This window comes from Dipodomys ordii, unplaced genomic scaffold, assembly GCF_000151885.1.
Source record: "Dipodomys ordii isolate 6190 unplaced genomic scaffold, Dord_2.0 Scaffold6, whole genome shotgun sequence".
In the NCBI taxonomy this organism is placed as follows: Eukaryota; Metazoa; Chordata; class Mammalia; order Rodentia; family Heteromyidae; genus Dipodomys; species Dipodomys ordii.
In genome coordinates this window covers 15329114-15353094 of record NW_012267222.1, presented here as the reverse complement: position 1 = coordinate 15353094, position 23981 = coordinate 15329114, and the positions used below count along the sequence as shown (strand labels likewise).

Sequence of the window (23981 nt, the reverse complement as noted above, 5' to 3'; positions counted from 1 at the left end):
ATGCCCCAGTACAGGGCCTGTGACACAGTATTTGCTCAATAAATTTGTTAAGTGAGTGAGATATGGGAGGGAGGACTGTACACAGCCCTTTCCTGTCTGTCTGTGAGATTTCCATTCTGCCTTACAGAGGACAGCACTGTGAGGGGTGACTCACACCGGGCTGGGACCTGTGGACCAGGATGGCAGCCTAACCTCACACCTAGGAGGGTCTGGGGAGTGGGAGGAGGGGGCGCTGGGGTGGGCTGGGCGTGCTTCCCTTTGCCTCAGCTGCACTTCCTGCCTGGAAGGTGCCACAGAGGTTGGATTCCAGCTGCCGGTGAGAGCTGAAATGAGCCTTTGCCCATTCCTTCCCTTCCCAGGGAGTCTGAGGGACAAAGTTACCAGGCTCAAGTTTCCAGGGGTCCCTGGGTATGTGTGGGGTGGAGTGTTGAGCTCCATTTTCCCCAGGTGATCTTCCATCAAGATGGCACCTGCTCTCCCTAGATGGTGGGTTCCATAGCTGAGTGATTGGCCGTGGCCATGGGGGCTGCCGGAGGTAAGCGCAGAGTCCCTTTGGTCAGTGGCAACCACACAGGCTGAGGCTTTGGGGAAAGCCCCAGTTGGTGCCCTTGGGGTCTCCTGCCTGATTTCGGCAATAAATAACATGAGGACCCAAAAACCAAACCAAAACAAACAAAAATACAACCAGTATCTCTTGGGGTAGGTGGTAGGAGACTGTTTAAATTATCGGCCTTTCCCCGGGGCCAGTTGGGTGACCGCTGGGCGCGGGCTGGGTGCAGTCACCGGCACGTGTGTAGCTCTACGAGGCGCTGGCACTGCCGGCACTTGACGAAGCAGCACCAGTGGAATTTGCAGCTGCAGCGCTCAGCCAGCTCCACCTGCGCTGTGTGGAAGCCACGGCCGCAGCACAGCAGCTCACAGCCATCAATGGCCTTGGACGTCTTGTTGCACGTGCGGCCTCTCGTGCCTAGCACGCCACTGCGCATGTCCTGCTCACAGAAGTCTGGGCTGGGCTCCAGATACACCAGGTCCTCGTCTGTGTGCGGCTTGAACTGTGCGTTACGGGGCACCAGAGCCCTGGAGGAGCCCACGCGGCGTGATTCCACTTCGGTGGCTCCGTCAAACTTCTCCTTCAGGGCGTGGCCCACCTGGCGGAAGGGTGGCACGGCTCGCCAGCACGTCTTTACCTCGCAGGAGCCCGACACGCCATGGCACTTGCATTCTACCCGCATGTGTGTCAGGATGGCCTGAGGGGAGAGAGTGGGGAGATGGGCCATCAGGAAGAGGCAGCGGAGGCCGGGGAGGGGACATGGGGATCAGGGGACACCACGGCCTTGGGAACCCTGAGGGCTGGTGCTGCAGAACCAGAAGGGTTCATGGGATGCCATGCTGGCCTGGGAGGCAGGCTGGGGACAGATGAGTGTCCCACCCCTGGGGCACTTGAGTTGACGGAGGAGAAACACTGAAGGGCATTGTCCCATGAGTGACGTGTGACGTGACCGAGGGGACACCCCCGTGTCACCATGTTGGAAGACAGATGGTGCTGTGGGGCAGGCTTTGGGGTGATAGAAGGGTTGGAGTCCTGGCTCTGCTGCTTAAATGTGTGTGAGACGGGTTGCACGCCCATTACCACTGAAGAACGCCACCCCCTAACTCCTGTCATGCCTGCTCCCACCCAGCCCCTGGAGGGAGGTGCCCGGTGCCCGTGCCATGGGGGGCGAGGGCTCCCCTACCTTCCTGCCGGCCTCATTGTTGTGGAGGTTCATGAGAGCCCTGCTGGACGAGGCCCCCTTGCTTCTCTCTCGCACGTCCACGAAGGACTGGGAGAAGGCGACGCCGTAGGCGATGTTGTCTGAGCACCCTGACCACTGGAAGCCTAGGGTGTGAAGGGCAGAGAGCCACAGGGAGTGGTGAGTATGGACCAGGGCCCAAGGCCCACGCAGCGCCCCCTGACCGCCTCCTGTGCTTACCCTGCGGGCTCACCCCGTGCACCGTCCGGTCGCAGCCGCACTTCTCCAGCTCCCCACTGCTGCACGCCCGAGTCACCGCAAAGGCCACACCTGCTGAGGAGATGGCGTACACGAAGGCCGCTTCCCGAGTCCCTGTGGGAGGCAGAGGAGGGCAGGGCTGGGTCCTGGGCTCCTCCACACCCTCCTTTCTGGAGAAGGAAGGGTCTTTGGGGCCTGCTGTGTGCTGGAGACCGAGGGGGAGTTGGGGTGGGGGGGAAGAGGAGGAACCAGCAGGCAGAAGCCACAAGCCAGGGACTGAGTAGATGCTTCTGCTGATGCCCCCAAGAGCCAGACCTACTTCCTGTGTCCCGGGCACTGCCCACGCCGCCACACATACAGATCGGAGCGCCCTCCCCACAGCGGGCCCTGGTTTAGAGCGACGTTTGGTGGGTTGTCATGCTATATGTGGCTGGGCTGGCAGCTGGCCTGCACCCACTCAGCTCCTGAAGAAGAGTGACAATCAGGCCATCTTAGGAGAGTCCAAGCCAGCTCAGGAGGTGACTTAGCCCCTGATACTACAGAGCTGTGAGGCCATGCTGCAGCCTGCCTGCCGGCTCTCCACGCTCAGAGGGGTGCACCCCTTTTGTGACCCCCCCACCTTGGCTCTTCCTCCAGGCTGGGCCCACTGCTGAAAATGGCTGAATATCAAATCCAGCAAATTATAACAGCAGCTCCTACTACTTTACTGTGGGGTAGGGGTGTCTACTGTACTCACATCCTCTGCCGCCCCCTTCCCCCCCACCCCCAGTATCGACAGCCACATGCAGGTTCAGAGAGAGGAAGGGTTTGGTCTCCACCACAGGGCCAGGAGGCCACCGAAGCGGGCCTCGGTCCAGCACAGGTCCACCCGCCTCTCCACTGCGGCGATTCCGTCCTCACCATGGCTGCTCAGTGATGCTATTTTGGTGTGGGCCCTCCTCCCCTGCCTGAATGGATGTTTTTATCCTCCTAGGAATGGTGCGGGGGGGGGGGGGAGGTGTAGCTGTTGTGGAGTCTCTTTCTGGGGGTGAGGTGGGGTTGTGTGTACAAGCAGACAGCAGACCCTGCTCCTCTCCCAGGCCCTGTGGGGGCCTCTGTGTGTCCTGACTGTCCTTCTGTGTCTTGCTACAGGGTCTGTATCCGCAGGAGTGGTGGGGGCAGGCTTCAGCCCCATGGCTGGCAATTACCTCTGTGACACCCAGGCCTGTGCTCCCAGCTGCCTGGGGAGCAGTCACCGTGGTCAGCTGGGAACAATCCGCCTCTCTGTGCCTGTCTGTGGACAGAGGCAGCTGAGGCTGGGCACCGAGGTGGGCGGCAGCTGGACCCCAACTCTCAGGACTCCTTGTTCTAGGTGCTGTCCTTAAGCTGGGGATACCACCCATCACCCACTCCACTGTCTACTCTCTGCTTGGCCTTTTTGGGCTAGCATCGAGGGGCTTGGCTGGAGCCATGGGGCCTCGACAGCTTGGGATGGAATCTTCTCCAAGTTAATGGAGGTTAATAGCAGGCTCGTGTTGGTTGGTTTTATACTGTGGCCGCCCAAAGAGAGACGACTTCAGTCTCTGGTATTTCTGGCATTTCCAGGCCTGAACCAGCACAAATCTTTGCCCCAAAGACCAAGGGGGAAGGGTAGTTAAAGCAGGAGACAAGACTGAAGGGCCTGGTGGGCTGCCTCTGCCCTCCCTGCTGCGGGGTCCCTCCTCCCTACTCTGGGCTAAGTGTAAACGCTTTTGGGGGTGCTCTCTTCCTTGTGAGGTTGTTGAGGGAGACCCCCCCACCGCCTCATTCCCTAAACTAACACCCATCTGCTAGGACTCCAGGTTCCCTTTGCCTTAGCCTCAGGGAACAAGGATGTTTGGGGTGTCTTCAGCTCGAGGATGGTCCCAAAGAAAGAAAGAATCTTCCACAAAGCTGTGTACCAGCACTGCGCATGCCCATCTAGTAGTTTATATACTCCTCACAGCACCCTAGAAAGCAAATACTTGCAGCCATTGGTTTATATATGAGGAAACTGAGGCACACTCAGCTAGGAAGTGGCAGGATCAGAATCTGAACTCAGGCATCCTGACTCTAAAGCTTTCTCTTCGACCAAGGCCTTGAGCACCAGGGACATGCATGTAATCCATCACCTCCTACCTCCAGAAGGGTTTCCTTAGGCTCTACCCTAAACCTCACCTGCTGCAGGATAGGCTCACTTTGCTCCATGGATTCTTTGCTAGGGGTGGGGGGCAGGTGATTTCTGTGCTCAGTGCAGGAGGCCCAGGGGACCTGGAGGATGTGGGCATGCCACTCTGCCCAAATGGTAGTGGCTCCTCCAGCCTTCTCCCACCGGCCCGAGGTCCAGCCCCTGGACTGCTGGAGTTCTTCCTTCCTTCCCAGGTGCCCAGGCTGGAGGCTTGTTGTCTATCGGGGGACCTAGCAAAGCCTGCTCTCCTCTGAGATTTCTCATAGGGAAGCGTGTGGTGGGCCTGCCATTGCCAGCAAGATGGTAGGTAGACTACACCTGGGCAAGGAACTTGTGCTCCAGCTGCAGGAAAGCCGGCACTGTCTTGGCTAGGGGAAGGCAGAGCTCTCAAGAGCTAGCCACTGCTCTGCAGCCCTTTTCTCTTCCCACAGGCCTCTACCCTCTCCACACCCAGCTCTTCTTGCTAGCTTTTTCTTCCCAGTTCTCTTGTGTGTCCTCTGGGTTTAGCCTCAATGGCATCCTTTTCAAGGGGCCAAGGCAGGCAAGGGCCTCAGAGCAATCCTGCAGACGTGATAGCTGTTATTCCTGAGGTCCCAATGAGTGCCAGGGCCTTTCCACGTGCTGTCCAGGGCTCAAGACAACCTTGGCAGTCAGCTCTATTCTAGAGACGCAAAGGTCAGCTCGGGGCGCTTGCCTGGGTTCCTTAGCATAGCAAATGGCCAAGTGGAAGCTGGAACTGGGGCCTGTCTGTCTGTCTGCCTGCCTGTCCCAGTGAGGCAGGAAGGAGCGCTCAGCGATTTAGCTGAGGCTGAGATGGACTAGAAAGGAAGCTCCAGGCCTGGCCATCCCCAGGCACCAGGTGGGTCGGGGTCTGGTGGAGGTCAGGGAATGATCACAGCTCCGATATTTCCCAGGCTGACTCAGGGAGAGTGTTAGGTGGTGGGGTCTGCAGGCAGCCTTTTGGGCTTGAAGGGACAGTGGAGCACCTGGGAGCAGTAAAGTATTGGGGGCCATATCCCTGTTAAGATTCATACGCAGCATGGCCTTCCTCTCTGAGTCTTGTCTCCTTCCTCTAACATGGGGATGACTGTACTCTCTCTGCAGGGAAACCCCACCGCCGGTTCCGGCCATCATACTACGGGGACTCCAGGCCTGTCCACTGGCCTGCTTGTCTCACACTGTCCAGGCAGTTTTATCTTCCAGTTGTCTTCTATGTGTGGTCTCTGTGGCCTCCGGGGACTTGCACCCTGGAGATTTCCCTTGAGGTATGCTTCCCTAGAGCTCCTGCAACTTATTTGAGGCATCAGAAGGTGACCAGGAGCCTGGTACAGTGACTCAAGACTGTACTCTTAGCTACTTAGGAGGCAGAGATCAAGGGATTGTAGTTGGAAGCCAATCAGGTGTAAAGGAATGTGAGCTCCATCTTAGCTAAGGTTGGGTGCAGTGTATGCCTATTAACGGCCAGCCATAGTGATGAATCCAAGGCAATGCAGGGAACCAGTAGGAAGATCCCAGCCCAGGCCGGCCTGGCTGTCAAATGAGACTTGACTTCGAAAATCACCAGTCCAGAAAGGGGCTGGAGACATGGCGTAAATGGTAGAGTGCCTGCCTAGCAAGTGTGAGGCCTTAAGTTCAAACCTCAGTACTGAAACAAAAACAAAAAGTAAATGGCTGGGGCTGGGAAGGTGGCTCAGTGGTAGAGCGCTTGCCTTGCATGCTCGAGGCCCTGGGTTCAATTCCTCAGCACCACATAAGCAAAAAGAAAAAAGCCGGAAGTGGTGCTGTGGCTCAAGTGGTAGAGTGCTAGCCTTGAGCTGAAGAGCTGAGGGACAGCGCCCAGGCCCAGAGTTCAGACCCCACAACCGGACCCAAAAAAAAAAAAAAGTAAATGGCTGTGGCCATATGGCCAGGATGTTTCAGTCCAGCCTAGTATGATGGGTAGTTGGGGTGGACAGATGGATAGTGTGTTATACTGCTTTTCAATGTAGCCATTCCGCCTGCAGGGATATCAGTCCTCGGAGTTCTCTTTGAGGACAAGGGATTTGATGGCGGTCACAGAGAGGCCTGATACTGCTTCAAGATGGAAGAAAGCAAGAGAGTTTTTGTCAGCCCCCGACCCCCCCCCCCTACCCTGCTCCATCTGGCTCAGGCCAGTCAGCATACCTTTGACTCTTTGTACCCCAACCATCCCCCATCCTGTACACACACACACACACACACACACGCGCACACGCACGCAGGCAGGTGCTGGTCAAAGCACAAGGCTTAGGCAGAAGCTAAAACTTGAGGGCCAGCCCTCTTTTGGCTCTTCATGTCTGTTTAGCCAAGACCCACCACTTTCCCATTGCCCTCGATTCCACCTATCCCAAAGATGGTCTATCTTCTCGCCTGGAGCACACACTCAGCTTACTGGAACAAGGGTGGACTCTCTGCTTGTGGGGGGAGCTACAGTTGGGGGCTGGGACACCTCTGGAAATGCTAGCAATGGTAAATGCCCCACCCCAAACCCTGTGAGCGTCAATTAACCCTTTACCTAAGAGAGTCACCCTGTACAAGCACTGGTTTCCCTGAATCCTCACAGGGTTGGTGCCCGATGTGTGGACCTTGCCCAAGACCTCATAGTCAATCACTAGTAAAGCCAGGGTCTTGGTCCGGTCTGTTCTTTTCTCAGCTAGGCGGGGAACAGGATCCCCAGCTCAGAGCTGTGATCTGTTAGGTGATCTGACAGGCCCTCGACCAACTGGGCTCCTGTTCTTCTTTCTCTAAGTAACCCCTGGCTTGGACCCAAGGAATCTGTCAGCTCTGCTCTCTTCCATGCTGAGGCCACACTCCCCAGCTAGGCAATGTGTGTGTGTGTGTGTGTGTGTGTGTGTGCACGCCAGATTCCCTCCTGAGAGCTCAGGACAAGAGGCCTGCCTAGCGCAATAGTCAGCTGTGAGAATGGGTCAACACCTACACAGGTACTTCCCACCCATTATGTCACTGTGCCTTGGGGACAGCCTTGTGAGGTGTCCTGGGACAAGTGGGGACAGGCTCAGAGAAGCCTCGTTAACCACTCCGGGGCTTTCTCAGGTTTTGGGCTGGATGGAATCCTTTTCCTCTTGCTCAGTGGAGATCTTTGAAGATTTTCTAAGAGGAAGGAGGAGAGTTATTGGGAAGAGATGACCAGCCCAGTCTCAGCTCCCAGGAGCTTGACTCAGCCACCTCAGACTCTCCACAGTGCTTCTAGAATTTGCTGATGGGGTAGACCTCTCCTAGCCCCTGCCACAGGTGACAAACGTACCTGTCCACAGGGTCCTCAGGGCTGGTGTTGGTCACACTTCCCCTTTTATTCTCAGACCCTCCTGCTTTCTGTCACTAGATGATGTCCACTGACTGTTCTCCCCTCCAGCCTTCAGCCCTGTGAGCTGTCACCTTGCCTGGGAAGAGATCAAGACTCTGGGAGGGGTGGTGTTGGGGGAGTGGCTCAAATGGTAGTGCTCTAGCCAATAATGTCCCCACCAAAAGCCTTTCTGGGAATGGGGGAGGAGTGGGGTTAGGCAGGGAGACTTTATACACTACAGTCCAGGAGTACTGAAACACAGTGCATGTTCCTGGCTTGCACAAAGGTGTGCATGTGTATCTATATCTAAGTAGAACAGTAAGCACATGTTAAGATGAAATTTATACAATTCCTTGTACTATTTGTTGCCACTTTTCTCTAGGTTTGAAATAAAAACAGAAAGTGGCAAAAATGTGTGTGTGTGTGTGTGTGTATGTGTGTGAGAGAAAGAGAGAGAGAGAGAGAAAGAGAGAGAGGACCCCATTCCTCACAGTAAGAATTCAGAGCTGTGCCTATAATCTTAGCTGTTCAGGAGGCTGAGATATGAGGATTGCAGTTCAAAGCCAGCCTGGGCAGTTAAGTCTGTGAGCAGTTAAGTCTGTGGGCAGTTAAGTCTGTGGGCAGTTAGGTCTCTTTTCTGCAATTAGCCACCAAAAAGCTGGAACTGGCTGGGTGCTGGTGGCTCATGCCTATATTCCTAGCTATTCAAGAGGCTGAGATCTAAGGATAATGGTTTGAAGCCAGCCTGAACAGGATAATCTGTGAGACTCTTATCTCCAATAAACTACAAAAAAAACAGAAGTAGAGCTGTGGCTCAAGTAGTAAAGCACCAGCCTTGAGAAAAAAAAGCTCAGGGACAGCACTGGGCCTTGAGTTCAAGGCCCAGGACTGACACCTAAAATAAAGTGGAGCTCTGGCTCAAGTGGTAGAGTGGTAACCTTGAGCAAAAAAGCTCTGGGACAGTGCCCAGACTCTGAGGACTGACATGCATGTACATGTGCACACACACACACACACACACACACACACACACACACACACAGCCTGGTAGAGTAGACATGGTGATATGTGCCTATAATATCAGCACTTGGAAGGCTGAGGCCAGAGGATTGAAAAGGGCAGCCTGGGCTATCATGGTGACTCTATCTCAAAATAAAGACATACAGGCTTAGGGTTGGGAAGGGCAGAGGAAACCACTGAGCTGGTTAAGAATGGGCTGAGTACACAAAGGATGTGCAAAGGCCCAGAGGTATGACCAACCTGGCTTAGAAAACCCTGCTGCATACCCACTCTGTACAAGGGGCTGCCCATGCTCACAGTATATATATATATATATATTTGAAGTTAGCCCTTGGAGCCTTGCCCACCAGGCTTCCCTGGGTACTATCATCCTGGGAGATTCTCTGCTTCTGGGATGTTCTCTGCTGCTTTTCAAGAGCAGTGAAGTTCAGCAATGCAAGGCATGGCCGTGCCTTTTTGGCCCTTGCCAGCTCCCAGGAGAATGGCTTCCAGATTTGTATCACAGCTGGTTTCCAACAACATCCAAATGGTTTGCCAGGCTCCTTGGCCATCCAGGCCTACAGGTGCCAAGACAAAGGTTGGCCCAGGCCACCCCTTCTCGCTACCTAAGCAAGTCAAAGGACCTTCTGGACTCTGGTGGCTCTGCAGGGTCAGCTTTGTGCTCAGGAAATAGGAGGAGAGGCACCTGGCTTGTGGCACTGCCTCAGGCCAGTGACCTGGTACCTCTCAAGGAAGTGCCGGAGAGCCTCTATGCTTGGCCCACCTCCCTTTGGCTTAATGCCTTTCCATGTTGCTCGTCTCTGCTGAGGGCCTGCCTCTGTGGGAAATCCTTCCCCGAGCACCTCGGTGCTGGCCAGGGGAGGCATCCAAACGTCTCCCGTGGTGTTTCCTCCTTGTGAGTATGCACAGCCCACACCGCATATTGCCTCTGGGCTCAGGGCTTAGCTCTGCCACTTTCCAGTTCTGCAACCTTGGGCTAAAGTGGGATGTGACCTTTGTGTGCCTCTCATTCTTCAGTTGCAGGATGGAAGCCTGTCTCAAAGGGCTGATGACAACTTTTAAAACACCATCTGGTCCACATGTGGCACATACGCTTCTTTACATGTAAGCCACTCCTCGTATGGATGACTGTCCCTCACTGGATTGTAAACTAGAGAGGATGGGAGCTGGAGCTGTGTGTGTGTGTGTGTGTGTGTGTGTGTGTGTGTGTATACACATGGGCATGTGCCAGTCCTGGGGCTTGAACTCAGGGCCTGCCCACTGTCCTTGTGCTTTTTTGCTCAAAGCTAGTGCTCTATCACTTGAGGGAGGGCAGCTCTATTTCTGGATTTTGGGGGGTTGGTTAATTGGAGATAAGCATCTCATAGACTTTCCTGCCTGGGCTGGCTCAGTCCTCAGATCTCAGCCTCCCGAGTAGCTAGGATTACAGGCATGAGACAAGGTGCCTTGTATATTACTAAACATACACGTCCATGTCCATGAGATGGATCCCACACCCAAAGCTGAGTATGAAAGGGGGAAGAGCACCAGCTGGGTTGGAAGCCTGACTTTGTCCTTCACTCTCTGAGAAGCCCGGGGCAAGCCAGTCCTGTCCACTACATGAGCCTCTGCTTCTTCGGGTGCAAAATGAGGGCAGCTTCTGCCCCTACTCCCCCGCCCGCTGCACGGGACTGCTCCTGAGCCCTGCTCACCTTGTGTGACCACCTTGCCAAAGACGGGCAGGGAGTCGAGGGTGGAGCAGTTCCAGCGCCGGTTCCGGAACTGGTACTGGCACTCCTCAATGGCCAGCTGGGCGCCGCGGCGCACGGAGTCCATCACCTCCAGGTTCCGCTTGCACATCTGCACCTGCCTCAGGATCAGGCCCTTGAGCTTCTCGCACGTCTCCTCCTCGGAGATGCTCCCCACCGAGGACAACTTGGCCAGGTACCTGGGGAGAGGGAGAGGAGCGCCATGCAGAGCTGTCTCCCCCGCCTTGTGCCCAGCTCCGCTTTGCATGTTACTTGGGTAACACCCACGTCTCAGGGAGCCTATTTATGCCTCTCGGCTGGTCCTGGCTTCGACTTCCCTCTGGTGTAGGGGACAGGCCTGTGACTCCCAAGCTTCCTGGCTCTCAGGATCTGGGGGATCCTGAGGTATGAGGCAAGAACCCACATTTGTTTTCTAAATTTAGTCATTAGTGGTTGGTGATGAACAAGAAAGAAAATAGTAAAGTTCTACTAAAAAGAGGAAATTTTTATGATAATGATAATAAGAACTAACTTTTAAGAAACTTCATCGGGATTGGGTTTAAATACTTGACATGATTGCATTTAACCCTTAGTTCTGATCCTGGAGCTTGAATTCAGAGCCTAAGCTCTGTCCCTCAGGTGTTTTTTTTTTTTTTAAAACTCATGGCTGGTGCTCTACCACTTGAATCACAACTCAACCCTCAGCTTTTTTTTTGTTGTTGTTGTTGGTCATGAGGCTTGAACTCTGGGCCAGGGCACTGTCCCTGTGCTCTTCAACTAAAGGTGAGCACTCTACCACTTGAGCCACAATACAACTTCCAGTTTTCTGATGGTTAATTGGAGATAAGAGTCTCATGGACTTTCCTGCCTGGGCTTGAACCACAGTCCTCAGATCTCAGCCTCCTGAATAGCTAGGATTACAGGTGTGAGCCACCAGAGCCCGGCTTCGATCTCCAGCTTTTTGATGATGAGTTTGAGGTATGAGTCTCACCAGCCAGGTACTGGTAGCTCACACCTGTAATCCTAACTACTCAGGAGGCTGAGATCTGAGGATTGCGAAGCCAGCATGGGCAGAAAAGTCCGTGTGAGACTCTTGTCTCCAATTAACCACTCAAAAACTGGAAGTGGTGCTATGGCTCAAGTGGTAGAGCACTATCATTGAGCACAAAGAGGTTCAGGAACTGTGCCCAGGCCCCGAGTTCAAGCCCCATAACCTACCAAAAAAAAAAGTCTCACAGACTTTCTGCTCAAATTGGCTTTGAACTGAGATCCTCATATCTCAGCCTCCTAAGTAGCTAGGTTTACAGGCATGAGCCAACAGTGCTTGGCTTGAAGTCCCATTTTAAAGAGAAAGAGGCCTAGACAAACAGTTTGCCTTGTGTAAAGGTCACAGCTAGTAACAGGTGAGGAGGAAAGGCTTTATCTGAGGTCCTGGCCTTAGGTGGCAGCAGAATTTTTTATGTGGGTCAAGGACTAGAGCTGACACTGGGGGCAGAAGCCCCAGGAACCGAGTTTATTCCACTGAAGAAACTTGGCCTAGGTGCCTTTGGTGGCCCACCTCCTAGCCCTGGAAGTATGCAAGAAGCAGCCATGTGGATTGGACCAACAGATGATTCTGGCATCCGACTGTTCCTTGGAAATATCTACAGGGTTTTCAGGAAGAGCATGCCTGGACCCTACTTCAGGTAGTGTTTGGTGTGCATCTGAGCTTGGGACAAAAGGGAACCAGGCCCCACTGAGAAGCGTGGAGAAGGGTCTTGAGTAAGCGCCCATGGTGAGCCAGAGGGACTCAACCTAGCATATTCCTGTTGTCCTAAAGGTGGCATCAGGCCCCAGATAGGTCACCTCCACCCCCTGCCTGTGGGACCAAGTGTGGCTTTCCATACAGCCGTGAGGGGTGGGGCAGAGGCCTCCATGATTGGGTATGGCCGGGCACTGGACTCTTGGCTGGTCACAGCCGTGGAGGTTTCCCCTGGCAGCTCAGATGGGCCACCAGGAGGTGGGTGATCACAGACAAAGCAGTCCAAGCTCAACTTGTCCCTGTGTTCTTGTCACCCAGACCTCCCTTTTCCCCTCTTTAATCCCTACACGGTCCAACCCAAAGGATGTACAAGGATTGGTAGAGTCCTGGACAGGCCCCTCAGAGGTCACGTGAGCCTCTCAGAAGGGAGATGGCACGGGAGGATGGTGGTGAGGTAGAAGGGTGCATGTGGAAGAGGGAGCCCCTGTTCTTCAGCCCTGCCTGGGGACCCCTGCTCTGGCTGTCGGGAAGGGACCGCCTATGGAGCCAGTCCTACCTGTTGGGCTCTGCCTGCAGGGGGCGCCAAGAGCTCAGCTACTGGCGGTGGGCCAGGTCCACGTTTATGAGGCCCTGGTGGGTGTCCTTTGGTGAGGGGACAGGGGTTGAGGTGAATGTGGGTCCTTTCCTCCCCTCCTTGGGTGTGGACTCTGGGAACTGGATGGGGGCTTTTTTCCTCTGATGCAGAAGCACAGCATGAGCCTGTCCCTAACTAGGCCTGTGTTCCCCCTGTATCCGGCCAATGGCGGGGTCTGGTGTGCTGGACCCTGGCTCCTGATGGAGGCAGACATTCATGGCAGGGTCCATCGGCAGAAGGATCAGGGTGGGAGGCCCGGTGGAGCTAGCAGCCTACTGTGACCTGGTGCAAGCCCCAGCTACCCAGAGGCTGTTTGTCATGGGCACCATGAATGGGAATACTTGTGGCCTTTCTTGCTGTTGGAGCTGGTGCTCCTCTTTCTACTGGCAGAGAAAAATTGTGGGTCCCACGGCAGGCTGATAGTTAGTGCCTTTGCCACTGAAGGAGGGAGATGGCCCTAAGGAGCCCTGGGTTCGGAAACACACCTGGAGGCAGGTTGGCATAACCAAAGCAGGCGTGTGGGGTTGCTGCTGCCCCAGTGTGGCTGTGAACCACTGGGGCCAAGTCTGGGGCCAAGATGAGAAATGGCCTCTGGTGGCGCCAATGCTTGCCATCCAGCCCTGCTTTCCCCGGGTACAACAGCTACCCTCCCATGCACAGGAGGCCTGGCCTTCCATCCTCCTCTCCCTTCTAGACCCAAGGGGCTTTTCTGGGGGTTGAGGGACTCCGGCCTAGTGCTGAAGAAGTGCTGGCATGGGCTGGGGTGGGGGTGGGGGACTTGCTCTGCCTGTCCTGGGTCTACTGGCTTTCTTGGTAGCTGCTTAGTGCCTGGCTTCATCTTACAGATTAGCAAGCTGAGGTCCACAGAGAGGAGAAGACTTGTTCAATGTCCCACAGTCAGCAAGTAGCCATCAGCAAGGACTCTCAGCTCTGGGCAGCTAAGGGTCTGACATCTTGTCCCGAATCGAGTCTGTCCTTGCCCAGTGCACGGAACATAAATACTTGCTGCTAGGTAAGTCCTCAGGGCAGGAAGGAGTAGGGGTGAGGAGTTGGATGGGGCTGCTGAGGGCTTGGAGGCAGTTGGGGCTGAGCCCAACCGCTCCTGAAGGCTTCTGGAATCCACTCACAGTGCCTGACAGTGGCTCAACCTTTCCCCCAGAGACACGTGTGCCACTCGTTGACCTGGGAGCTGGGCCAGGCTCAAATATCGGCTGCACAAGCCATTTCTGGGGGAGAGAGCCAGGGCCTCATGGGTGATGACTGCCTTTGGGCCGGGCCTGCTCTGGAGGCCCTGATTATGCCTGCTTCTTCTCAGGTCCTGGTTGCTCTGTCGCGTTTAGGCTTCTTCCTGCCACGGCTGAGTGTAGGCTTAGCAATTGGCCACCTGCTGCCTCGGCCACCCAGGACTCTAGCCATGACCATACCATTAATCAGATCTCCCTACCAGCTCAGGCCGCCCCTGCTGCTGCTTGCTGCTGCCAGCTTGTGCCCGCCCGGCTTCTCTACCAGGGGCTGCAGGTCCTCCAAGCTCCTCCCAGGAGGCCCTCCCCAGCCACCCGTGCCTGCAGCCTGAGAGGCTGGAGGGCCTGGCCCTGCCAGGGAGATCAGATCCTCTTGGCCACCTGCTGTTTTCATTAGAAACTAAAATTAGCTGGGCTTGTCCCAAGCTTTTCCAGGTTTGCTTGCCTCTTTTTTTTTTTTTTAAAATAAAACATACAAATTCCTAGAGGAGAATCTGCACCTCTGTGGCTCTTCCTAGGCTCTGTGTGGAGAGAGGAGGGCAGGGGAAGAGCTGGGTCAGTGTCCTGGCCATTGGTCCTGGCTCTACAGATATCCAGGTGGGGGCTGGGACACCAGCCCAGCCCAGGCCTCTCTTGCCCCCTCCTTCTGGCCTCCTTGCCTGCCTGGGCCGCATTTAGAGCCTCCTCAGGAAAGGCTGTGCCTGTAGTTCAGGGAGGAAGGAGGCCAAGCAGGCAGGAGGGGGAGGCAGAGGAACTGGGGTTTCTGCCCCAGATGACCGCCTGGGGGACATGGGCAGGTGGAAGCAGATGGACCCTCCCCCGCCCGCACCAAGGGTGGTATTCTTGGGGAACAGGAGGGGTTCTCACCTCCCAGAACCCATCCCATCCCCTGGTCATGTCAGCTCTCCGAACGCTTCCTTACCCACGGTCTGAGTGGGCTGTGTCCCCTTTGGTGTCTCCTATCCTATAAGAGGCATGGAATGATTGCCTGGGCTCGGATCTCATCTCTGTGTCACCGGATGCAAACTTGGGGTTTCCACATGTTTATCTGTACCATGGAGAGCGAGACGCTGCTCCTCTGTCCAGGGTCTTAGTCTTTCTGGGTTACTGGCTGTCCAGCTGTTCTCCCGTGGTGGGCATCCTGTCCACCTCCCCTCCCTCCGTCTATCACGCAGCACCCTCTGCTGGGCCCCAGCCAGCCCTCCAGCCTGGCTCTGTACCCCCCAACCCCCCTGCCATCCCTGGCAAGGCCCTCTCAGCCCTCTTAGACCTGGGTCCCCCACTTTTCCCCAGCTGGGCACTCCTAGGGGGCCACTTGAGCTTCTGCCTCAAACTGCAGATCTTTAAAGAGCATCTCCAAGCAAGTCTGCAGAGTTAAGCAACAGGTTTTTGGAGCTTTGGACCCATTTTGATCCAACCCTTTGAGAACCAGGGAGATAAGGGGTGACAAGAAGGGGACACTGTTGTCGTCTGGGGAATAAGAGATCACCAGAAGCCTCAGGCGGCGGCGGGCACAGGCACCAACCCATCTGCAATACCACAGTCCAGGGGTGGCTGGGCCTGTGTGTGTGTGTGTGTGTGTGTGTATCGTCTCTTCCCTTTATACAGGAGGGCAGCTGGGCTCAAGAGATGTGTACTACAGGTGGCACAGGCAGTCAGGGGTGGCTCCCATTTTGGTATTCTGGCTCCTGGGCTCGGGGACCTGAGTCCTCAAGCTCCAAAGGTGACCCTTGACACTGAGGTCAGTACAGTTTGGTGTCCCCAGACACTGATTTGGGCAAAGTGGCTCAAATTTTTTGAATTATGGGGTACTTTTAGGAGTGAGGGAGTACAGGGGAGGGGGATATCTTGGTGGTCCTGTGGCTGCAGGGACAGTCACCTAGGCTTGTGGTCTCTGTGGCTCTGGGGCCATGGAAGGAAATGCCACCACCAGCCTGAATCCCTGGGGGAGGGGGAGCAGCTGTTGGTGGTCACGTGACGGTCTGTGGGTTTATGGGGCATTGGAGTGCCTCTCCCCCACATCTCCTAGCCTTAGCAGGAGTCTGGCTGGGGGCTTTCAACGCCCAGGTCAATTCCCCAAGGCTCTCTGTGCTTCCCTCCGCCGTGGAGGACTACAAGGCCTTCTCCAGCGCTGCATGTTTCTGCACTTAGGGCTGGCTTCCCCTCTCCATGTTCCCTTGGAGTCCTAGCCTCCCTTACTCAGATACCTCAGCACCCCCATTTCCACCTTCTCCTCCTCCTCCCACTGCTGTGATTCCCGGTGCTCTGGAGGCAGCCCTTCTGCACCTGAGGGCTTTTCCTATTTGGGAGCACCTCTCCCCCTTCCCTTTTCCTAACTCCCAGCTCAGGGGACTGGCTCAGGGCCAGGAAGCTGCTCAGACCTGGGAATGCAGGGCCTGAGCCCTGGCACACGAGGTAGGAATTTTCCTTCTCTCCCAGAGCCGGGCGTCTCTGCAGGGTGAGTGGGGGTCAAAGGGTTAAGGTGCTTCCTGAACTCACCTTGCCCTCTATTTTGGCAGCAAATAGCGTTTCTTTTGCTCAGACCAACTCAGAGATCCTTTCATGCCCTGTGGCTTCTGACCTAATGAAATGTCTTCCCCAGCTGGTGGAGGGTCTGGGGCGAGATGGCAGGCAGGACAGGCTGCCAGGATGCTGGTGGCTCACGCCTGTAATTCTAGCTGCTCAGGAGGCTGAGATCTGAGGACTGAGGTTCAAAGCCAGCCCAGACAGAAAAGTCCATCCGACTCTTATCTTCAATTAAGCCCCCCCCCCACCAAAAAAAGGGGGAAGTGTAACTGTGGCTCAAGTGGTAGAGTGCCAGCCTTGAGTGAAGAAGCTAAGGGACAGCGCCTAGGCCTTGATTTCAAGCCTGGTACTGGCACAAACAAAGGGGAGGGTAAACACCCCAGCTGAGACATCTATCACCAGACAACCCTGCCTAGCGTTTGGTGGCTCCACTGATGAGGCTGGTGGGCTGCTCCTGGCTCCTCCCTGGCCCCTGTTGCTCATCCTCTCCTGCACAGAACATAGGGTAGTAATGTGGGGCTGCAAGTCTGCTTTCATCTGCTACAGGAAAGTTCTGGAAAGACACAAGAGACCCAGGATGGAGTTCTTGGCTCCCCCACAGACCCCAGCAGAGTACCCAGTAGATGTCCAGCATAAGGGGGCTCAGAGTCCCCAGGCCTCCCTCCCTACACCTCCACCCATCTCTAGTAGTGTCTGTGACTTGTCTGGAATCCTAGGATGGGAGGACCCCAAGCGGGAGGGGAAAATCTGCTCTCTCCAGCTTGCTCTTCCTGGGATGAATTCCCAGGACCTCATCCTGGGATCACAAGGCTGATGTTAGGAACGGTGAGAAGTGGCATCTATGGCTCACGCCTGTCACCCTAGCTGCTCAGGAGGCTGAGATCTGAGGATCAGGGTTTGAAGCTAGTCCAGGCAGGAAAGTTGGTGAGATTCTTATCTACAAGAAACCACTCAGAAAGAGCCAAAAGTGGCTCAAGTGATAGAGTGCTAGCCTTGAGTAAAATGAAGCTCAAGAAAAGAAAAAAGAAAAAAAATGGCCTCTGAAGGACAGTTTCGAGTCCCAGCAAGAAGGAGGCCCCTTTAGGCCATTGGTAATCCCTGGCTGCAAAGGGGCCCCTAGAAGGATACACATGAGTGAGCTGTGGGGAGGACTGGACAGGGCGCCTCCCTCCCTCCCTCGTGCCTCCCTTCCTCTCTCAAGACCAGGTCCCCTCCGCTGTAGGGGTTCTGAGTTGGGAACTCTGAAGACAGAGTTTGGTTTTGTGTTTGCCAGGAGATGGGGGAGGTGGAGAGGGGTTGCAGGGGAAGAGGGTGCTGGGGAGGTCACCGCAGGGAGCGAGGCTTCTTAGGGCTGGCTGAATCACAGAAGATGGAGCTCAGGACTCAGAGATAAAACCTGGCAACTCCTGTGGAAATCTGGGAAGCAACCTCGGGTCGCAGCTCCGCCTAGCAGCTGCGTTTGCAGAGCAGAGCAGCAAGCCGCTCTTGCAAGCGGAGGGGTGACCCGGAGGGGCCAATGGTGGGTGCTGTCACCCCCACCCTGGCCAATCTGTGCCCTGTTGGCTCAGATCCATCTCTTCCTCCTCAAGAGGAGGAACAAGAGGAGGAGGAGGAGGCTGGGTGCAAATACTCAGCTTCCCAAACGTGCCCACAGGGGCTGAGTTAGGCGAGTTTCGACAGGTTTGGGAAACCCTGTCTTGTCAGATGCCTGCTGAGTTGCTCAATTGCTAAGCCAGGGCTGAGGGAAGAAGTCAAACTGTAGTAGACAGCTGGGTAGCTGCTGCCTGAGCAAACCATTCCCCACCCCCAGGGGGGCAGTGCCTGCTCCTGGGTCCCCTAGCCCCCACAGTGGAAGGGGGAGCAAGACTCAGGCTGGCTCCAGGGTCTGCCCTGGCTCGAGGATGGGGAGGGGGATGTATTTTGTGTCAACACCACAGTGCATTTCAGTATCACCAGGGCCTAGAGCAGAGAGGCGTCAGACCCTCCTTCCTACCTGAGGCCTTTGCAGATGGGTCATCATTTGCCAAGGCTGGAGAGACAGAGCCCTTCTCTAATGCATCTACCCAATGTGGATGAGCACCTGGGACCTGGCAGGTGTGAGCAGGGACCCTGGGAGGTCAGTGTGTGACAGTCTCATGGAGAGCAGCAGCCACATTGCGGAGCTATGTTAGTAGGAATCTCTACAGGCGGAGCATGCAAACATGGGACGGCAAGTCAAGTTCAAGTCCGGCTCCCTTGGGACCTCTGAAGTGGGGCTGAAGGAGTACACAGGCCCCTCCTCTGGCGGTAGCAGGGATGGTTGTGTAGCTCCGATAGAGCAGCAGCCCGGTGGGCGTCCTGTCAAGTGTTCATTCTCCATGATGGTTTGGGACATTTGGAAATGCCTGTAGACGTTTTCTAAAATGTTAGTACTGAGCTTGAACTCAGGGCTTGGGCACTGTCCCTTAGCTTTTTCACTCAAGGCTGGAATTCTACCATTTGAGCCACAGCTCTACCTTTTGCATTTTGGTGGTTAACCGTAGGTAAGAGTCTCATGGACCTTTCTGCCTGGGCTAACTTTGAACTTCATTCCTTAGCTCCCAGCCTCTTGAGTAGCTAGCATGACAGGTGTGAGCCACTAGGGACTGAATGGCTTTCTGTAGATTCCCTCACCGCATCCCCCACCCCACTCCTGCTGGTCTGGGGGCTTGAATTCAGGGACTGGGGCTATCCGGGACTTTTTTTTTTCTCTCTCAAGGCTAGCACTCTACCACTTGAGTCATAGCTCTACTTTACTGCCTAGGCTAACTTTGAACCTTGATCCTCAGATCTCACCCTCTTGAGTAGCTAGGATTACAGGTGGAAGCCACCAGCACCCAGTTTTCTTTAGACATTTTTGATTGCCATCTGTGTGTGTGTATGTGTGTGTCACTGGCATCCAGTGGACAGGGGCCTGGGATACTGCAAAACACCCTACAATGGGGGCTGGGAAGGTGGCTCAGTGGTAGAGCGCTTGCCTTGCATGCCTGAGGCCCTGGGTTCGATTCCTCAGCACCACATAAGCAAAAAGAAAAAAGCCAGAAGTGGCGCTGTGGCTCAAGTGGTAGGGCACTTAGCCTTGAGCTGAAGAGCTGAGGGACAGTGCTCAGGCCCAGAGTTCAGGCCTCACAACCGTACCAAAAAAAAAAAAAAAAAGAAAACACCCTACAATGCACAGGACAGACCCATGATGAAGAAAGATATAGAGTCACAGTCAGAAGAAGTCTTTTTTTTTTTTTTTTGGCAGTCCTGTAGCTTGAACTCTGGGCCTGAGCACTATCCCTGAGCTTCTTGTGCTCAAGGCTAGAGCTCTACCACTTGAGCCACAGCACCACTTCCAGCCTTTTGTTTATGTGGTACTGAGGAATTGAACCCAGAGCTTCATGCATGCTAGGTGAGCACTCTTCCTCTAAGCCACCTTCCCACCTTTCCCAGGGAGAAATCTTGGTGTCAACGACTGGAGGTGTTACTGTCTAAGCCATGCAGGGGCTCTGAGGAAGGAGCTAGATCCTGACCATTCAGAGGGGAGGGAGGGTTTTTTTTTTCAGCTGGGAATTAATGAGGTGTTTTCTGGGGAAAACGGGGCCACAGCTTTCCTTGGGGACTGGTGCTACACATTTGGCCTGGCTATGCCCACACTCAGACCTGTGAATTGTGCCCTTGATGCTGAGCCTTATTTTCCCCCAGGACCGGAAGGGTTGCATAGTTCCTGTGCAAGCCGGCATACAGGAACTTGGCCGGACCATGTATACCTGTAGGGATCGGAGCCAGTAAGATGCCTGATGTCTCTTTTGCCTCTTCTGGTGGCACTTAAGAGAGTGCCATATAACAATCTCTCTGGCCAGCAGGATTTGACTGTGAGCCATGCTGGATTTCTCTGGCTCAGTGAGGCTCCTGCTGGGTTTCTTATTGAAGAGCAGGATTCAGACAGGGCCATTTAGAACAAATCCTGTCAATGTCTGTCCACCATCCCTATAGACAGGGAGGGGACTACAGCCTTCAGCACCCAGCAGCTGCCAAGGGCTGCTGTTTCTATTGGTGTGCCTGGCACTGTGCCCAGCATGCTGCTTGCGTGGGTTCCCTCTTCCCTCCTGATTTCCATGGCCCATTTGCACTAATGGGTACCATTTTTTTTCAGGTGTAGTATCTGAGGCTCCAAGAGCTCAAGGCCACTCAGCTGGGCAGTGGCAGTAGCTGAGCTGTCTGTCCCAGAGACCCAGCTCCAAGCCACATTTCTAGCCTGTCTGGAAATGTGACAGAGACTCCTTCTCCACTCCTACTGGGTCCCTACTCAGCACACCACTGACCTTTTGTGCAAACATTCAATGCTGAAATCTCAGCTAATTCACCCCTCACTCCTCCCAGAACTTCCATTTGAGGTTCAGAACAAACTGCTAAGGACTATGACCTAGAGGACAGAAGAGCTCCCACCTTCTCTCTCCAAGGCCATTTAGCATGTAGCACAGGGCTGGAGCTCAAGTCTCCTAACTCCTGGTTGTAGCCCCAGTGTGGGAGGGATGATTCAGAAACAGTTCTGAGCTGGGATCCATGGCAGGGCCAAGGCCAGGCCTTCTACCATGGACTGTGTATCCCTTATCCCTCCCCTCTGGGCCAATGGAGCTGCTACAAGCTGTCAGCTCACTCCAGGTGCCAGACATGAGCCTAATCAACAGCAGCCAGCTTTTCTGGGCTTGCCCAGCCTCGGGCTCCTGAGCCCTTCCAGCTCCAGGTGCTGTCCTGCCCAACAGCTGCAGGCTGCAGGGCACCTGGCCCCCCTGCCAGCCCAGTACCCCTCTAAGACAAAAGGCAGTCCTGGCTTCTGCAAACTGGCCAGCGGATCCACCCTGGACGGAAGCCTTTCTCCAGGTACGGGGACACCCAGGCCTTGTCCCTTGCCAGACATCCTCCAGGGGCCAGGCCTCTAGCTGGGCTTACCCTCCACAAGACACAGGGCCATCATGGTGTCTAAATGGACAGCTGCCTGTCTGTCTGAAGCGGATCCCTCTAGAGGCAGCTTTAGGTCAGACATCCTGCCATTTACCAGCTTGGTGGCTTTGGGTAAGTCTTCCTGTGACTCTCAATCATCTCATCTATAATGTGGAATTTCAATGTCATCTATAATGTGGAATCTCAATCTATAATGTGGAATTTGAAACCACTATAGTAGGTTTTTTCTTTTTCTGGCCTTGGGGCTTGAACTCAGGGCCTGGGTGCTATCCCTAAGCTTTTTGGCCCAAGGCTAGTGCTCTACCACTTGAGCCACAGCTCCACTTCTGGATTGTTTTTTGGGGGGGTTAATCAGACATGAGTCTCAAGGATTTTCCTGCCCAGGTTGGCTTTGAATTGTGATCCTCAGATCTCAGCCTCCCGAGTTGCTAGGATTATAAGTATAAGCCACCTGTGCCTGGCAGTAGGAGTCACTATGATAATTATTTTTGTCATGACTCTCTAGCCTTTAGTCCAAGTCCATCTCTGGGATGGGAGCTTTCCAGTCCGATCTGGGACAGTCCCACAGGGCCCAGGGCAGTTTTCTGTCACCTGCCTATTAAGAGGCACACACACACGGTCACTCATTCATTCCAGCTCTTGCTTCTATCCTGTCTTTATACCTAGACCTTTGGCTCCTGGGAGCTAGGTTGACGCCAATTTCCCCAGTTTTGGGCCAGGGGAAAATGGAGATGAAGGCAGGTTAAGCATAAGGAAGTGGCTATGACTGGGGGTGGGGGGTGGACTGTGTGCAGGGTCTCATTCCCTCCAGAGTCTCTCTGGCTGGGTAGGGTCCTGGGAAGCCCCTGTTCCTCCTGCCTTGGGCTGGGCAGAGACCTTTGCTCAAAGCCAAGTTAGAGTAAGCTGGGACATCCTGAACCATTGCAGTTTTGAGAACAGGTTTGCCAACCTCTCCTCTCCCTCCCGCCCCCCACTCATGGCATAGTCTCCAACTTCCTGAGCTGAGCTGGAACTCCCTGTGCTTTGCAATCCAGCCCAGAAGCCACAACGCTGGGGCTGCTTACCTGGGGGCCTTGGGCATGGATGTGGCTGAAGGTGGGTGGTCATTCTACCTACTGATTCAACTTTGGAACAGCTTCAGGGAAGGGGAAATACTCCTGTCTGGGGTCAACCTTCAACTCTGAGTTTCACAAGTTGTTTCTTCTCCCTGGGCCTCAGTTTCCCCATTTGTACAGGGAGCCAAAGAACTGGAGCTTCTCCTGAAAGCCCTTCTACTACAGATGTTAGCGAGTTCCTAGAAGGCCTGGGTCATACGTGCCAACTGCCCTGGGTGCCCGGGAAGTCAGACCTAATTCTTGTTCCTCCCCAACCTGCCTTGGCGAGACTGCCAGCAACAGCCCATGCATTTCAGAGCCAGCTCTAGGGACACCTCCCTGTCTCAATCAAGTGCAAACCAGCTCCAATTCTCAGGCAACCCAGACCCTACTGTGGTGGGGGGGGGGAGGCAGAGGAGGAGGTGTGGGTGCCCTGGTTTCTGTACACTCTGCCACTGCTCTTGAAGTGTTAATCAAATTAAGGCTCCAAGAAAAACAAAAGCTCTCCAGCCACTTTGGGCTCACTCTCGGAACAGCTGGGAGAATTCCACATCACCTCCAGTCCCCCAAGCTCTGGGTGGCTCTGACCCCAACCGACATACTGCCTTCCTTCCAGCGTGCAGGGCCCTGGCTGGCCACAATGACCTCAGAGCAACAGCCATTGGACACTCGGGGCAATTTCATGGGAGATATTTGTTCTTTGGTCTTGATGCAGAGATTTTTTCCCCCCTGTCCCGCTGTCTCCATGGAAACCCCGCTACACTGTGGGCTATCCCCCACCCCCCCGCCCTTCCCACCTCGGTGCTTTTCAGATCAATATTGGAAGCCTGGCTCCCCACTGGCTGCCCACAGAGGATGGGGGCAGAGCCCTGGGCAGGAGAAGTTGGGGCCAGGGTTAAGCTTGGGGCACGGGGAAGTGTCACAGCCGAGCAATGAAGGAGTGCAGCGTCCTCTTGCTCCCAGCTCTGTAGCTCATCCCTGCAACCCTCTCCCCTCCCCGCCCCCCTTCCCGCCCACCTCCCACCTCGGCAAGCCTTCCACCCCTATTCGGGGAGCCTTGAGCGCAGCTCCAGCCCGGGAGAAAGACGGGTCTCCAGCGCTCACCCCCTCCCTCCTTGTGGGCAAGACCGGCCAGGAGGTGGCTCGGGCTGTTGTCTTTCTCAGGGGCTAGAAGGAGTTTCTTCCGCCGGTTAGAGCACAGCCGCGGGCTCTCAGAGGCTCGGTGTCCCGGTCCCTTCCCTCCTCCTCCGCCTGGCTCGGGTCCCCCCAGGCTGAAACAGGTCCCTGCACGTCTCCAGCGCGGCCGGCGGCGCGGCGCGTCGGGGCGCGGGGAGCTCGCGCCCCGACTCCTCGGGATTAACCTGCTATTATGTGCCGGAGCCCCGCTGGGCTGCGCCCGACGCCACGCTCCTCGCACCCCTTTGCGCTCTCGGGTGCCCAGGGTAGCGTGTGGGTGCTGCTAAGCCGGACCCCAGCAGAAGTGGAGCTGGGGTCCCCAGAGGGAGGCTCCGGGCGGAGGAAGAGCGAGCGAGCGAGCG

General features: G+C 55.3%; 1 protein-coding gene across 1 annotated transcript in view; it reads right to left on the bottom strand.

Annotated features, from left to right (window-relative positions):
* Positions 1–700: 700 nt before the first annotated feature.
* The window catches only part of Wnt4 (wingless-type MMTV integration site family, member 4), a 24502-nt gene continuing 1221 nt past the window's right edge, over positions 701–23981 (bottom strand). The window contains exons 2-5 of the mRNA XM_013033333.1: positions 10207–10442; positions 1971–2102; positions 1734–1876; positions 701–1247 (exon numbers count right to left, since the gene is read on the bottom strand). Coding sequence (XP_012888787.1) covers positions 780–1247; positions 1734–1876; positions 1971–2102; positions 10207–10354 — 891 coding nt within the window. The 5' untranslated portion in view covers positions 10355–10442 and the 3' untranslated portion in view covers positions 701–779. The remainder of the gene's footprint in view (positions 1248–1733; positions 1877–1970; positions 2103–10206; positions 10443–23981) is intronic.